General features: G+C 37.9%; 2 protein-coding genes across 3 annotated transcripts; one reads left to right on the top strand and one right to left on the bottom strand.

Annotated features, from left to right (window-relative positions):
- The first annotated feature begins 205 nt into the window (after positions 1–205).
- Positions 206–1,393, top strand: LOC132639689 (protein MAIN-LIKE 2-like). Its single transcript, XM_060356124.1, has 3 exons — positions 206–961; positions 1,080–1,244; positions 1,352–1,393. Exons 1-3 carry the CDS (start codon positions 206–208, stop codon positions 1,391–1,393), a joined length of 963 nt encoding a protein of 320 aa, XP_060212107.1.
- An 8,197-nt stretch (positions 1,394–9,590) lies between these two features.
- LOC132641269 (small ribosomal subunit biogenesis GTPase RsgA 1, mitochondrial) lies at positions 9,591–13,834 on the bottom strand. Of its 2 annotated transcripts, none has more exons than XM_060358193.1 (5): positions 13,110–13,834; positions 11,435–11,656; positions 11,145–11,342; positions 10,854–11,047; positions 9,591–10,049 (listed from the first exon to the last, which is right to left on the bottom strand). In XM_060358193.1, exons 1-5 carry the CDS (start codon positions 13,698–13,700, stop codon positions 9,863–9,865), a joined length of 1,392 nt encoding a protein of 463 aa, XP_060214176.1. In that variant the 5' UTR covers positions 13,701–13,834; the 3' UTR covers positions 9,591–9,862. The 2 variants fall into 2 exon arrangements, with proteins under 2 accessions (XP_060214176.1, XP_060214177.1); XM_060358194.1 differs by having other exon boundaries at positions 11,145–11,339; positions 13,110–13,832.
- Between the last annotated feature and the right edge of the window lie 3,437 nt (positions 13,835–17,271).

Genomic DNA, 17,271 nt, shown 5'->3' with positions numbered 1-17,271 from the left:
GTGGGTGGACAATTATTTTCTCTATATTTTATAGGTACTAATCTTGTCCACTATCAGTGGTTTCTAAATAAAGCGAATGAAAGTTGGCTTTATTCTAGTCAGTGATATTTGTTCTGCTAAAATTGGAATAACAAACATATTTCTTTTTTTATATTAAGTTACTCCAAATAGATTGATTTGGATTTCAATTATTTTATTTTTAGGCATGGAGCTTCCACGGGTACCCCTACATCCGGGGCCAGAAGTGTACGATGTATTAACACTTCAGGAGAAGCATCGATCACAAGGTGTATGGGATGGGAGCTTGAGAGGACCGACAGAATGCCTAAATCCACGCCGCACGGATATCGAATTTTGGAAGCACGTGAGGCGTCATCCTCGCATCCTTGACTACTTTGGCCTATGTGGATTTAAGGGAGTAGTAGAGGTAGGATGCGTATCATATGATTGGGCAGTCATCACTGCACTTGTAGAGAGATGGCGTCCTGAGACGCATACCTTTCATCTGCGTACGAGTGAGGCCACTATCACATTACAAGATATTGAGATCATGTTTGGCATGGTTATAGGTGGTAACCCCTTGAATGAACTTAATGCTAGAAATATAGACATTATGGGGTGGCAACATTTGATCTACGAGCTTACTGGTTGGGCACCCGGTCAGGATTGTTTTAGCGGTGTTAGTAGGTTGGAAGTAAAAAAATTAATTGAATATATTAGAGGCTTAGATGCCATTACAGACCAGACCCCAGAAATTGATGTGCAAAAGCGGATTAGGTTATACTTGCTATGGCTCTGTGGCGGCACGATATTTCCGGATAAGTCCGGTGACTTACTTAATTTAGACTATTTGCTTGACATGCGTGGCCTTAGAGCAATGAGTACACAAGCTTGGGGAGCGGCTGCATTGTCATATTTGTATACTTGTCTGTGCCGCGCTTCGATGAAAAAGGCCAAGGATGTGTGTGGATTCATTTCCTTATTGCAGGTACGTGACCTTAAAAATTATATGATTTTATTTGGTTGTCTTATTTGATAGTTATAAGCTTTCTATTTTTTTTTTTAATTTTTTAATATAGGTTTGGGCTTGGGAGCACATTATACCGATGCAGCCACCATGCAGGGTTCTTCCGCCACACACGGCTCTTGCACGAAAGTGGACTCATCGTAAATCCCGCGAAAATGAGGCACGTGATGTGCTACCCATATGTAGGGATGTATTGGACAACCTAATCGATGGCCAGGTATTTATCATAATTATGATTGTTAATGGCGTTTTGATATAATAGTTACGCTTATGTGTAATTTATTTATTTTATTATAATGTAATTTTATGTTCTTTCTATCGTAGTTTGTGTGGCAGCCTTATTCAGACTCCCTGAGTGGTGTCTGAGTGAGACTATATTGTCTCAAAGAAAAGAAAGAGTTCATTTCTGATCAGTCCAAAGGTAAATTTTGGAGGGTTATTTGCAAGCGTCATATGTTGGGTTGTGAGTGGATGATCCGTTTTAGAGAAATTTCAAGTGGTATGTGGAAGGCAGGCAAAATGGTTCTCTAACACAGTTGTCTCACAGATGATTAAAGGAAGGATCATTCCAATTTGAACAGTCACCTAATTGCTACTACGTTGATACCATATGTTATGGTCGATCCATACATCAGTATTAAGTCAGTTCAGGAAAAAAATAAAATAGTTGCATACGTTTACGCCTAGTTATAGAAAAGCACAAAAGGGGCGTAAGAAAGCTATTGAAATGGTATTTGCAGATTTTGAAACCTCTTTCAAGACATTGCCCCGATACATGGCTGCCTTACAATATTTTAATCCGGGGACCGTTGTTGAGTGGGAGCACCAATCAACTACAATGCAAGGCGAACACATCTTCAAGTTTCTTTTCTAGGCTTATAAACCAAGCATTGATGGATTCAAAAATTGCAGGTCGGTCATCTCAATAGACGACACTCATCTATATGGTAAGTAGGAGATGAAACTGTTAATTGCTGTTAGAATTGACGCGAACAATAACATTTTTCCACTTGCATATGCTATTGTTGCACGCGAGAGCTTTGAGTCATGGACGTGGTTCCTTGTGTTGTTGTGGAGACATATTGTTTATGGGAGACAAGGAATTGGACTTATTTCTAACCGTCATCAGGGCATCTTCCAATGTGTCCAAACACATGATTGGTTACAACCACCATCCACACACCATAGGTTTTGTGTTCGACATTTGAAAAGCAACTTTAATAAAAAGTTCCTCAACAGTGACCTTGAGAAGCTAATGTGGTTGGCGGCTACAGAGCACCAGAAGAAGAAGTATAAAATGAGGATGGAACAAATTAAAAGATTGTCTCCTCCAGTGCATCTGTGGTTAAAAGCTCTTCCGAAGGAGAAATGGACATTGAATAAGGACAACAATCATAGGTGGGGGGGGGGGCTATGACAACGAATGTCTCTGAGTCTTACAACGGTATATTGAAGAAAGCTCGTGGATTGCCCGTTACTGTCATGGTCCGTTATACGTTTAAAAATCTTGTTGATCGGTTTGTTGAGAGAAGCACCCTTGCTGATTTGTTGATTGCGGATAAAAAGTTTTGGCCGCTCGCTGTTGAAAAGAAGTTTGATGAATACTGGGAGAGGTCCCTAAAGCACACTGACATGAAGCAATACAATACAGCTGAAGGGGTCTTTGAGATTCTGACATTTTCACACGAAGGTAAGGGCGGAAATATCCATAAAGTCTCTGCCGAAGGAAAAAAGTGTTCGTGTGGGAAGTGGAGAAACTACCATATGCCATGTTCACATGCCATTAAATTTTGTGATATCCGCGGAATTCAACCAAAGACCTATGTTAGCAAGTACTACAGTTGCAGGTATTACAAGAAAACGTACAGTGGAAATTTTTCATCGTTGGGTGATGAGGCATATTGGCCACCTTCTCCTTTCAGTTTAATTGCAAGCACTGAATACGAGCGAACTTCAAGAGCGCGGAGTACAACTAGAAGGAGGAATGAAATGGATACAGCTCCTGCTCGCATGGCTAGGAAGTGTAGTACGTGCAAGCAAACAGGTCATAACAAGAATCGCTGCCCTGACAGAAATCAGTAGTTGTTGTTGCTTGTTGGTTCTTATGTTTTTTCCTAAGTTGTACGATCGTTGTTTCCTTATGTAATCTTTCAAGAATATATAATATGTCTTCTGCCATTTAATAACATATGTAATTTAACATTTACTACTCAGTTAATGTGTGATATTTATTTAACGTATATTTTAATATTTTTTTTTATGTTCGCATATACAACACATATTTAATTATTGTATGAGTTAAAATATTTTTTGAGTTAATTATTATATGACTTGTGGCGTATGTTTGAGTTAAAAATTAAAAAAATCACTGATTTTTTTTTATTAAAAATACAACCGGATATGATTTAAATCTGGCCAACGTCTTACAAACTATTTTTGTAAAACGTTAGGGGGGAGGGGATAATATATATATATATGACTATTAGAATGAAATGGGAAGAGTCATCTTTGTCATGTAATTCTAATGGGAAGATGAAAACTTGTACAATGTTCTATAAAATTATAAATTTTGTATAACGTGGATCAGTCCACGTTATACTTTTAAACTTTATTTTTTTTTGGTCTGACAAGGGGGGGGGGGGGGGGGGGTGGGGGGGAATTGGGGGTATAACTTTGGCCCCTCCACGTTATACCCCTTTTGGTATATTATGGAATGGGGCACCCCTTTTGGTTTATTTTGTGCATTTTAGTGCCCTTTAGACTCCGGACTCTATATCCAGACCCCAGAAAGAGGAGAGAATTCCGATATAGGGCACCGTAATAAGCTGAAAGGAGTACGATCAGCGATCAGCAACTCCTGACTGATAAGATTTAGCAATATCAACAGGAATAAAAATCAGAGAAAGAGAAATTAAGATGCTTCTTCATTCATAACCTCCGAAAATGAGCTTCGTTCAGTACAAATAGTATGTGGACTTTACCCAAAAGGGTATGGACCTAAAATGTCCAATAGAAAATACTCAATAGGGTAATGTATAATTAACCTAGCTATTATTGAGAAAGTAGGAAGGACTAAATTTTAATAACTAATTGGGCTAATCTGTAAATACCCAAAGTAAATAACTTGCTCATTATAACAACCCTGTACTCCTCGGCAAGCTTGAGGTACACCTTCTGATGCACACTCCAACCTTTCTTGAACCAGAACACGTCAATAATTCCCCGATAAAAATTTCCCAGTCCTCATGGAACAAATAAAGGAAATGTAGTTTTGATGGCATTAAAATCCTCCCAAGTTGCTTGATCCCCAGGAATGTGCTCCCATTGAATGAGAACTTGAGCAATAGCTTTGTTTCCCTTCTGAATTAGCCTTCTATCCAACACCCTCTCTGTTTTAGGACAATAAGGATTGGAAATGTTCAACACTGGAGGATGAGTGATAATAACTGGGATAGCATGACAAGGTTTGAGCAATGAGACATGAAATGTGGGATTAAGTAACAGGTCAGGTGGAAGAGAAAGCTTGTAAGCGACTGATCCAATTTTCTCCAAGATCATATATGGACCATAATAGTTGGAAGATAACTTATTAAACTGTTGGTTGGACATAGTAACGTGCCTATGAGGTTGTATTTTAAGGAATACCCATTCACCTGGTGAAAACTGTCTATCTGATCTTTTTTGTTAGCCTGAACCTCCATTATTTGTTGAGCCCTATTCAAATGAAACTTCAACAACTGATGTTTGAAATCTCTAGTGATCAGACTTCTATCAACCTCAGACAAATCAGACTCACCAGCTACATAAGGCAAATGCAAGAGGTAGTTGACCATACAAGGCCTTATAAGGTGTAGTTTGAGTGCTGGAATGAAAGGAAGTGTTATACCACCGCTCTGCAGAAGGTAAAAACTAGAGCCAATCAGCAGGAGAGTCTGCACAGCATCTGAGATAAGTGTCCAAGCACCTATTCACTACTTCAGTCTGACCATCTGATTATGGATGGCAAGCTATTGAAGTGTTTAAAGTGACTCCTTCAATAGAAAATAATTCTTGCCAGAACTTACTTGTGAAAATGGGATCCCTGTCACTCACAATATCCTTCGGCATGCCATGTAATTTAAATATATTGTCCATAAACAACTTAGCTTTTTTCAAACCCTTCCAGTAAAATAATGCAGCTACCCTCTTATATGTGTGATCCATGCCAGAGTGTCCTCCCATAGGCTTGTCATGCCATAATGATAGTATCTCATTTCTGAGAATAGGATCAGGTCCAATTCCAAGTTTTCCGTTTCTCCTCAGTTGTTGATTAACAAAAGTGTAGGCAGGTACTTCCTCATGTTGAGTTTTAAGCTTTTGAATTAGTTCCTTGAGTGCATGGGCATCTGCTACTGTATTCTCCTTCCCCTTCTTGTACTCAATATCAAAGTCAAATTGCATAAGTTTGGTGATCCATTTTAACTGGGATCCAGTGTGTAATTTCTGTTCCAACAAAAACTTAAGAGCCTTTGAGAACTGACTGCCCACTATATATTGTCCCCATTTAGATACAGCCATGACTAGAGCAAGTAATTATTTGTCATACACAGACAAAGCTAAGTTCCTTCCAGATAATCCTTTGCTAAAATATGTTATGGGTCTGTGTTGTTGCATAAGCACAACTCCAATGCCCAAATCACATATATCAGTCTCAATGATGAATGGTCGTGAAAAATCTGGCAATGCCAGGACAGGTGCTGCTGCCAAGGTATCTTTTAACTTATGAAAGGCATCTGTAGCTTGGTCTGTCCATTTGAATCCTTCATTTTTCAAAAAGATCAGTCAATGGTTTACTTATCTTGCCATACCCTCTAATAAATCTCCTGTAATATCCAGGAAGACCAAGAAATCCCCTTAACTGTCTAAGAGTGGTGGGAACATGCCAATCTTTTACAGCTTGCGCCTTCTGAGGATCTGTTTCTACACCAAGAGCTGAAATCAAATGTCCTAGGTACTCCACCTTTCTAGCAGCAAAAGCACACTTGGCCCTCCTAGCATATAAGTGATGCTGTTTCAACAGATCAAAAGTAATTCTCAGATAATCCCTATGCTCACCCAAATTCTTGCTAAATACCAAAATGTCATAAAAAAAGACCATGATAAACTTCCCCAATTAACTTTGGAAGACATGGTTCATCAACCCTTGGAAGCTAGAAGGAGCATTTGTCAGCCCAAATGGCATAACAAGATATTCATAATGGCCTAAATGAGTCCTAAATACTGTTTTATGCACATCTTCTGGTGCCATTCTTATTTGGTGATACCCAGATCTGAGATCAATTTTAGAGTACCATTGTGAACCCCCTAATTCTCTTAATAATTCTTTTATGACAGGTATTGGAAACTTGTCTTTAATAGTAATTTGGTTTAAAGCCCTATAATCCACACACATTCTCTAGGAACCATCCTTCTAACATATCAAGACCACTGGAGAGGCAAAGGGACTGCAACTGTGCTGGATCAGTCCTTGTTCTAGCAGCTCCTCCACCATATCTATAAGGTCTGGTATTCACAGCTTTATGGCCTTTCACCAGAGGTATGTGACGATCAAAAGAACCTCTAGAAGGGGGAAGGCGTTTAGGATCTTCAAACAACTCTTTATGTTCCTCTAATATGTCTTTCATGCCTGTAGAACATTCAATCATTACACCCTTCATTCCACTATTACTCTACTCTTCCCTAGGGACAACCTTAATCATAAAGATTTGAGCAGCTTGTTCCTTAAGTTTAGGTAAGGCATCTGCTTCCACTATCTTCAAGTTTTGTTCATTCCCTTGTAATGAAATTACCTTACCTTGATACTCAAAAATCATAGTTAGTTTCCTGAAGTTGAGTACAATATCCCCTAGTTCACTTAACCACTGACAACCGAACACCATGTCACAAGTGCCTAGAGGTAAGAGAAGGAAATCAGCTTTAAATGCAGTACTCTTCAGCAACCATTCTAACCCCTTACACATCCCTGATATTGACCATCTGACAAACAAGCATCAAACAGGTCACAAGGATCCACCCTCCAACCCATCTTAGTTGCCCAAGACTGATTAAGGAAGTTATGGGTTGACCCAGTATCTATCAATATATTAAAAGACCTCTATTGACAGTATTCTATCAACCTCAAGGTTCTAGTGCCCTTCAGCCCATGCAAGGCATGAATAGATATTTCACAAGTTTGAGGTTCCTCAACATAGTCCATATTTACCAATTGATCATCTTGTTCTGTCACCACGTCAACCTCTTCTTCCAGTTCAAGCAAAAACAATTGTGCCTTAGTCTTACAGACATGTCCGGGCATGTGTCTTTCATCACAGAGATAACAAAGCCCTTTGGCCCTCTTCTCACTCAATTCAGCAGGACTCAACCTCCTTCTTCTAGTGTTAGTATTCCAACTGGTGGTATTTGGTTTAGAAAGGTGAGTGGCTGGGTTGTGTTTGGTTTAGCATGAGTATAGGCATATGTAGGGAAGTTAAGTCTGGAATTTGAGTGACTCGAATAGGAAGAAGATTTCATAGCCTTGGATTGTTTAAGGAAGTTAGACTCATGCAATCTAGCTAGGTGATATGCTTGAGGAAGGGAATAAGGTTTGTTGATCCTAACAACATCCCCCAATTCAAGTTTCAAGCCTTCTAAGAATATACTAATAGCATAGTGGGGTACTAAATTAAGTTAGGTCATTGCTCTGTCAAAACTTTCTTGAAAATTCTTCACAGAGCCAGTATGTTTCAACCTTAGCACTTCAGCCATAGGGTCATCAAACTCTGCCCCGAATCTATCAGACAACGCATATAAATATTCTTCCCAATTAGAAGGGGTTAGATGTTGCCTACTTCTCAGATAAGCCTTATGCCATTGCAATGCAATATCATCAAAATGCAAGGTTGCTATTGATACTTTCTGATGGGGTAACACTTCATCTAGATCAAAGAACTGCTCCACTTTATACCACCAATCTTGAAATCCTATTTCATTGAACCTTGGAAATTCAAACTTCGAGTACCTAGTCCAAGGGCGTGGGGTTGGTAATGGGGGTATCATAAGAGGTATGTTGTGGGTGTAAACTTGTTGAAGAGGACTAGGATAGTATTGAGGTTGTGGTTGGTTAGCAGCGGTGGTATTATAGTGGATTGGGTGCTGAGAGGGACTGGGCTAGTATTGAGGTTGGTCAGTCCTTGTGGTAGTATAGTGTTTCTGACCATAATAAGGTGGGGTTTGAAGTGATGTTGTTCGAACTGGGCTAAATTGGTACTGAGGCAGTGAACTAGGTACAATAACAGGTCATGAAGAATTGGGGTTTTGAACATTGAGATTTGGAGGATTAGAACCTTTACTTCGAAATTGAGCATTAAGATTTGGCGGAGTTGGGATTCTGGGTATAGTTGTAACCATAGAAGCTGAATTAAGAAGAATATTAGAACCAATACCTTGAAAATGAGTTGGGCCCTGTGTGGGTGAATAAATTTCTACTTCACTGACCTCTAAAATAACAGGTAACTTACTCTTCTCGGCGTCAATGGATTCTCGTAATTACCGGTAAGATTTCTCATGCACTGACTCCATTTGTGACTTTCGAGCTGAGAAACTCGCGACCTCACCAGCTATCCTATCCAAACGGCTCAAAACTTCAGCAATTCTGATGCCATTCGATTACCCACAGATCAGAGAATCGATGCTCTGATACCACTTATAAGATTTAGCAAAATCAACAGGAATAAAAATAAGAGAAAGAGAAATTAATATGCTTCTTTATTCATAACCTCTGAAAATGAGCTTCGTTCAGTACAAATAGTATATGGACTTTACCCAAAAGGGTGTGTCCAATAGGAAATACTTGTAGGCTTAGCTATTATTGAGAAAGTAGAAAGGACTAAACTGTAATAACTAATAGGCTAATCCGTAAATACCCAAAGTAAGAGCCCATTTGGATTGGCTTATAAGTTGCTTATAAGCTGTTTTCAGCTTTTTTGAGTGTTTAGCTGGCCAGCTTAAAGTCATTTTGTGCTTAAAATAAGCTCAAAAAAATAATTGAGCCCATTTGACTTAGCTTATCTAAAGCAGCTTATAAGCTGAAAACAACTTATAAGCTAAAAAAAATAAGTTAGACTACCCCAATTTTTTTTTTTTAGCTTATAAGTTGTTTGCAGCTTATAGGCATAAGCCCATCCAAACAGGCTCTAAATAACTAACTCATTATAATAACCCTGTACTCCCGAACACATCACAGACCCGAATGAAGGATACGGATTATCCCCTCCCCCCCCTCCTTATCCCCCCAAAGGCAAATTTAAGATTGCACCATTTAATCTTTTTGTAGCATATGTTCCAACAGATAGCATTATACTAATTTTAGAAGATATATACCTCGAATAACTAATTTTACGGAGAGACCATGTGTTTACATGCCTCATTTTTTGCACCTAAAATCGCCCTTCCCCCACCCTACCCCCCGGTTCAATAGGATGCGATGCATTATTGCATCGCCAAATTGTAGAGGAAACAATCACGGAAACATAGATGGAAAGCTTAGTAGGCAGAAGGAAATGCACATCTTCTTTTTTATTTAAATGTACTGCAGTAAGTCTTCGTGTTAGCTTCTGGCATCGTTTAAACTGGTTTACAACATTGAGACACAGCGCCAGCCAGAACATTTGCCATCTACAATATCTTGACGATCCCTTCGACCACTCTCAGCTTAAGAAAAAGATGTTAGAGAATCACTATTTACAGTCAAGAAAGATTGAGGTGTAATGGATCCATGCCTACTGAAAACTTTCAGAACCTTTGGATTGTTTAGCTTTTCTATTGATTTTCTTCCTTCATTGCTCTTAGAATAGGATTGTCATCCTCCAGTGTATCATCTTCGTCATCGAGTTCATCCAATTCATCTAGTAATGACTGGTTCACTCTTTTACGAGATTGTCTCCTGTATTTCTTGGGCTCCAGCCGCGGTTCTGCCTGCACAACTCCCTTGTCTCCTACTTTGCACCTGCAACATGTATTAAATAAATCTTTCTGTTTCTTTAGGACGGGTTAGAATGATTTGCATCATCCCACAGATGAAATATACTTACCAGTTCAGGCAAATGGATTAACAATAGGACTATAGAACAATAAAATAAACGAAGAGTAGGAAATGGAGCACCAAAAACCATAACAGCAGGCTAGCCAACTAAACTTACAGTACCCTGATGGACAACAGGTACCTTTCCATGAATAAAGTATTCGACTACTCTGATGAAAACGAGATCCCTAACATGAATAAAGAAATGCCAAACAATTACAAGTTTAAGCTATCAAGCACACACTTCGCTGACGAAAATGTCCTTTCAACTTTTGCCATCTTTGATTCGTGGAGAAATGTAATCCTTCTCATTGGATGATGTGTAATAATTATGTGGCAAAGAATATGGAATCTCAGTCTCTAGAAAATAATAATCTCAAAAAAGTGTCAATCGGTATTCCATTCCGAAAAGTATCATCAACAAATATACAAATATTAGAACTGCAGGAGACTCAAGGATGCAACATGCACTTTTAGAGTTTTTACTGTGATTTTCCTTTAATGAAAAAGCTAATGCCAATATAAATTCAGCAATCCACCATAAGAATAGTTGGATGTCAAACATTTAAATTTTATATTTGATATTACAATTACAGAAAGATATTACTCTGTACTTGACCGACTCATAGTAGCACTGACTTCTTACATTGTGAAGAAAATTTCTAAAATATACCTTTAGTTGTGTATGAGTGAATTGATAAATATCTCATCAAAGTGTAGTAAACGTACCTAACATCACCTTCTCGTTTAGTTCCAATGGTCCTCAACTGAAACTCCTCCCTGATCTTAATTTCATCAAGCAACTGAAGATAATATGGGTATCTTTCCCAATCACCTTTTACAAGGCAGCCCGGTTCACCAAGATGCAAGCAATTATTGAATGCACAGTTTGCAGGTTCACTATCTTTAAGCATTTTGCGGATCTGAATCCATAGTAATTTTGAGATTAACATATATAGATTGATTCAGATATTGTGCAACAAATAAACAAAATTTAGAGACGAAAAAATCAGGACAGACCTCCGGAAAATGATGTGCAAGAGAATTCTTTGTCACTTTAATCAAACTAGGCTGGTTAAATCCTGGAGTATCAGCAAGATACCCCCCATCAGGCAATGGAAGCAAAGACACGTGCCTCGTCGTATGCTTCCCTCTGCCGCTTCTTACTGACACTTCCCCGACACGTTGCTCATCATACCACTTGCTCCCTAAAATCTGCTATCATAATAAGGAAAAGGAAACACTAAACGAAAAGGTTCTAAACAAAATAATGTAATAACATAATATAAAATGATAAAGCACAAACGCACTGGATCAAACCAGCTTCGGTCTTCAACTGCACCAAGAATATGCTTATTGCCTCTCAAAGCATTGATCAGGCTGGATTTGCCCACACCACTTGGACCAACAATGACGGAAGTTTGTTCTCTCATAATAAACTGGAGTGTATCAAGTCCATGCTTGGACTCAATGCTGCAAAAGATTGGTTCATACGCCCAACTACGAAGCCTAGATTTCCATGCTTTTATTTCCTGCCGAAGTTAATCACTGGCTTTCAGATGTCTAGAGAAATGACCACAAAATATAAACAGAAAGGAAGAAAGTAGTATTAAAACTGAAGTACAGAAAACTTAGTCAATACATGCTTGGATGTTACACAATTTTCTCAGTCATAACACGTTTTTCATCTTATTACAAAGACAGTCCAGAATCCTCCTTTTGTGTTATATTCTTCTGCTTCTCTCTTTCGACAGTTCAAGTTCACTCTTTGAAAATCTATCAAGCTGATATTATATTTTTTACCTCAAATCCTAGCCCATTACAAAGGTGATTCCAACACAAAGGCACGTGTTTCCCCTTCTAAGAAACGGTATATAAATTTAATGCCAAGCATTGCAAACAGTACTTGAAAAACTCAAAGAAGAAGTGACAACAAACAAGTAAAAGGATGCATAAACAAATTAACAAGTAATCGCTCACTAGGAATCATCCCAAGGCATAGTGATATGCTGAAAAAGGACCTGAACTGTGAAATGTATAATTTAACCAAAACAAACAAGTTTAGGATTGAGATTTATTTGATTGATATAACAACGTGTTCAACTACTCAGTAGGTAACTGTTCAGTAGCAAAGATCATCTACTAGTAGAAAATCAAAATTACTAACAAGCAACTCAATTTATACAAGTATTAAGTACTTGTCAACTAATCGAACCATAAATCAGATTATCTTAGAATTATCAGAAAACATTATCTTACACAATTCAGCATAGCTTACATCATGTGCGTGAAGACATGTGGAATGAACATTGGAAAAATTACGCAACTTGGCAAACAATTAGACTGTATTTACGAAATGTAGCTGCATTTTGGGTTTTGTAGCAAATAACAACACAACAACACACTCGTATAATTGTATGCACTGATACAATTCTTTCGCGCGATGTCAGCTGATACAGTATGCTTTGATACAACTGATACCCGCAATTTCAGTTGCACTAATACAACTCTAAACTATAGCTATTGTAAGCGCAACTGTAGCTTTTAGGAAATACGCAAACTATAGCTACGTATCATACTACGCTCTGAACTATAGCTACGTATCATACTACGCTCTGAACTATAGCTAGTGCATGCGCAATTGCAGCTACGTTTCTTAAATACGCAAAACTATAGCTACTTTCATACTTACGCTCTAAACCATAGCTGTCGTAAATACGCAAACTATAGCTACATTCCGTAATTACGCTCTAAACTATAACTATTCATGAGATTTTCTCTATAGCTGCGTTTCGTAATTCGTAATTACGCTCTAAACATTAGTTATTTACGAAATTTTCTTTATAGCTACGTTATTTTATTACGCTTTAAACTATAGCTATTTACGAAATTTTCTCTATAACTATGTTTCGTAATTACACTCTAAACTACAGCTATTTACGAAATCTTGTCATGAATACATCAATGTTGGTGTATTTTTCTAACCTCTTGAGAAACAAGTTCGGATTTATTCAACGCGAGAGTGAGCGGAATTCCTGTCGATTCAGCTTCAACGAGGAACCTAGTGAGCGAAAACGGCTCGATTTTGGGCTGATCCATTGAGAACAACACAAGTAAATGATCCACATTAGCTACAGGAGGATCTAAAATCTCTGATTTCCTCTTAAAAACATTCTCAATAGCACCTCTTTTATCAACCCAATCAATTGAACCAACTAAAACCTTATCACCAACCAAAACTCTCCGTTTAATCTTCTTCAACACTGCTTTAACTACACATAACAGTTCAACAGAAGCTTCATGGATGATAACGCGCATGAAATTTGCTTGTGATGAAGCGACGGTACCTATTGCTTGGTTGTTAGAGAGATGAGGTTGGTCTTCATGTGAGAGGATTGGTTGTAGAGTTGAGAAATTACCATGTCTGTTTATTGTTTCGCGTGCTTTGAGGAGATTTTTGTTTGGTTTGTTAGGGTTTTGGTGGCGCGTGGAGGAGGCGACGGCGGAGAAGAAGCGGTGGCGCGTGGAGGAGATGGTGAAAGGAAGACGAAGAAGTGAAAATGAAGAGATTTTCATTGTGTTAGTGGAAAAGGAAGAAGAATTACAGACAAGAAATGTGAGGAGGTTTTGTAATGTAGTGTATGTAGCTGTGGAGGGTCTCTGAGTATCCCAGTGTTTTCCGTGTGCGAAGAGAAAAAAACAACTAGGCGTTTGGACCAACAGTGATATTAAAAATGGAAAAAGGGTAAAAGAAAAAATGCCCTTAAAGCACGTGAAATTGAATTAAAAGACAAGTGAGGGATGACTCAGTGGTTAAGCACCTTCACCCACGACCGGTAGGTCCTGGGTTCGAGTCACACTGGAGGGGAAGTGTGGAAACACTATAAATCCTCCTAAAATGGGAGGGGAAAAAAAAAATTTGAATTAAAATGTTCTATGATAATAGTTTGCTCCAAGAATACCTCCCGTTAATAGTTCGGCCTAGAAATGCTTCTATTGTTACTTAACTGGGATCAAATTATTAATAGTGAGAATATTTTGGACCAAACTATTAATAGTGAGAATATTTTTAGATCAAACTATTAATAGTAAGAATATTTTTGGGACCAAACTATTAATAGCGAGAACATTTTTGGACCAAACTATTAACAGCAGGGGCATTTTTAGACCAAACAATTAAAGACAGACATTTTTATTCAATTTCACATAGTTTAAGGATATTTTTGAAAAAAAAACTAAAAATAGATATTTAAACTTGGAATTGCATTTGAATATGTATTTCATTTTAAGAAAAAGTAGGTATTGACTCATTTTGAAAGCACGAGACTCTGTCATCTCGAGTAAATACTTTGAAAGCTTCGAAGGTATTGACTTTTTTTTTTCTTAATTAATGGCAAATCTTCCTAAACGTGAATTTGTTGTCTTGGATATATTTGGCAAAAGCTACATGTCTTGAGTTCTTGATGCCGAAATGCATCTTGATGCGATGGGTCTGGCAGACACCATCAAAGATAAAGATCTGGCATCGAATCAAGACCGTGCCAAGACAATGATATTCCTCCGCCATCACCTTGATGAGAGCCTGAAACTGGAATATCTCACTGTTAAAGATCCTCTTATGCTGTGGAATAATTTAAAAGATAGATATGACCACATGAAGATGGTCGTGCTTCCACAAGCACATTTTGATTGGATCCATTTGAGGCTACAAGATTTTAAATCTATATGTGCGTATAATTGTGCTATGTTTAAAATTATTTCTCAATTGAAATTATGTGGTGAAAATATTATTGATCGTGATATGCTGGAGAAAACATTCTTCACTTTTCCTGCTTCGAGTATGCTCTTGCAGCAGCAATGCTGAGAGATGAGGTTCAAGAAATATTTTGAACTAATCTCACATCTTCTAGTGGTTGAACAACATAATGAACTATTAATGAAAAATCACGAAACCCGGCCTACTAGTACTATCCCATTCCCTGAAGTGAATTAGGCAAATTTTCACCATTCTAGGCGTGGAAGAGGTCGTGGCCTCAGTCGTGGTCATGGCCGTGGTCAAGGAAGAAGGATGAAAAGCATGAAGCTGTGCAAAAGAAAAATTCATAAAATAAATGTTACCGATGTGGAGGAAAGGGGCACTGGTCACGTACCTGTCGTATGCCAAAGCATCTAGTTGAGCTTTATCAAGCCTCCCTCAAAAAGGCAGAAAACAATGCTGAAGCAAATTTTATTTCTGAAGATAATGTTAAGCCCATGCATCTAGATGTGGCAGATTTTTGAACTCCCTGAAGGAAAAATAGATCATCTGATCGGTGATGGATCTGTAATAACTTAGATATTTTCATCCATGTTATTACTTTTAGCTAATATAGTTCTGTTTCCATAGTTATGTAAATAAAGTTTTTGTAATGCTTTGTTTAATAATAATATCTATTTTAATGTTCACTTTGTCTATTCTTTCATTTTGAATAATATATGGAAATTCCTCAAATTTTGTTTGGATCAATGCCTAATCATGAAGATATTTGTGTGATTGATAGTAGAATAACGCATGTCATAGTAAAAGATGAGAAATGCTTTTCTCACTTGAGAAGGAAAAGGGGAATGTTAGTACAATTTCTGGCAATTCGAAATTGATTGAAGGCTCCGGAGGAAGAGCTACTATATTTGTTCCTAAGGGAACGAAACTTGTTATAGAAGATGCATTATTCTCTTCTAAATCCCCAAGAAACTTGTTAAGTTTCAAAAATATCCACCGTAATGGGTATCATGTTGAGACATTAAACGGAATAAATAATGAATATCTTGGGATTACAAAGAATGTCTCCGACCAGAAATATGTTTTGGAGAAATTGCCAACTTTGTCTTCTGACCTGTATTATGAAGAAATTAGTACAATTGAAACACACTTGATCGTAAACCAGAAGGTTAATGATTCAAGTACGTTTGTGTTTTGGCATGACCGAATAGGTCACCCTGGATCAATAATGATGAGACGAATTATTGAAATTCAAATGAGCATCCACTTAAGAACGTGAAGATTCTTGAAAGTGGTGAATTTTCATGTGCCACTTGCTTTCAAGGTAAATTGATAGCTAAGCCATCACCAATGAAAGTTGACATTGAATCCCCTGCCTTTCTACAGCGTATACATGGGGATATATGTGGACCTATTCATCCATCTTGTAGGTCATTCAGATATTTTCTGGTCCTAATAGACGCATCTTCAAGATGATCTCATGTGTGCCTCCTATCGTCTCGCAACTTGGTGTTTACAAAATTATTGGCACAAATAATACTCTTAAGGGCACAGTTCCCAGATTATCCCATTAAGGCTATACGCCTCGATAATGCCGGAGAATTTACATCCCAAGCTTTTGATTATTATTGTTTATCAGTTGGGATAAAAGTTGAACATCTTGTAGCTCATGTTCATACTCAAAATGGCCTTGCTGAGTCATTTATTAAACGCCTACAATTGATAGCAATACCACTACTTCTGAAAACACGGTTGCCCACTACCGTTTCGGATCATGCCATCTTACATGCAACATCTCTTATTTATCTCAGACCGACTCATTATAATAAATACTCCCCGTCACAATTAGTATTTGGTCATGAATCAAATATTGCTCATCTCTGAATCTGTAGTTGTGTTGTATATGTCCCCGTAGCACCACCACAACGCACTAAGATGGGCCCCTAAAGGATGCTAGGAATATATGTTGGGTTTGAATCACTCTCTATATTCGCTACCTTGAGCCATTAACATGAGATCTATTCACTGCTCGATTTGCAGATTGTCGATTTGATGAAACAGATTTCCCACAATTAGGGGGAGAGAGAAAAGAAATCAAAGGAAAAATTGCGTGAAAAGTTTCATCACTATCTCATTTTGATCAACGTGCCCCTATATGTGAACAACAGATCCAGAAGATCATCCACTTGCCGAAAATAGCAAATCAAATGCCAAACGCATTTACTGATTTGAGAAAAAATAACTAAGTCACATATACCTATAGAGAATGTGCCTATCCGAATTGATGTCCTAAAGGGACAACCTACTAGTGTCATAGCCTCTGAGTCTCATACACGCTTGAAGCGTGGTAGGCCACTAGGTTCTAAAGATAAAAATCCTAGAAAAATA

Source organism: Lycium barbarum, chromosome 5, assembly GCF_019175385.1.
Source record: "Lycium barbarum isolate Lr01 chromosome 5, ASM1917538v2, whole genome shotgun sequence".
In the NCBI taxonomy this organism is placed as follows: domain Eukaryota; kingdom Viridiplantae; phylum Streptophyta; class Magnoliopsida; order Solanales; family Solanaceae; genus Lycium; species Lycium barbarum.
The sequence above is the reverse complement of the archived record's forward strand: the minus strand, read 5'-3'. Positions and strand labels throughout refer to the sequence as shown.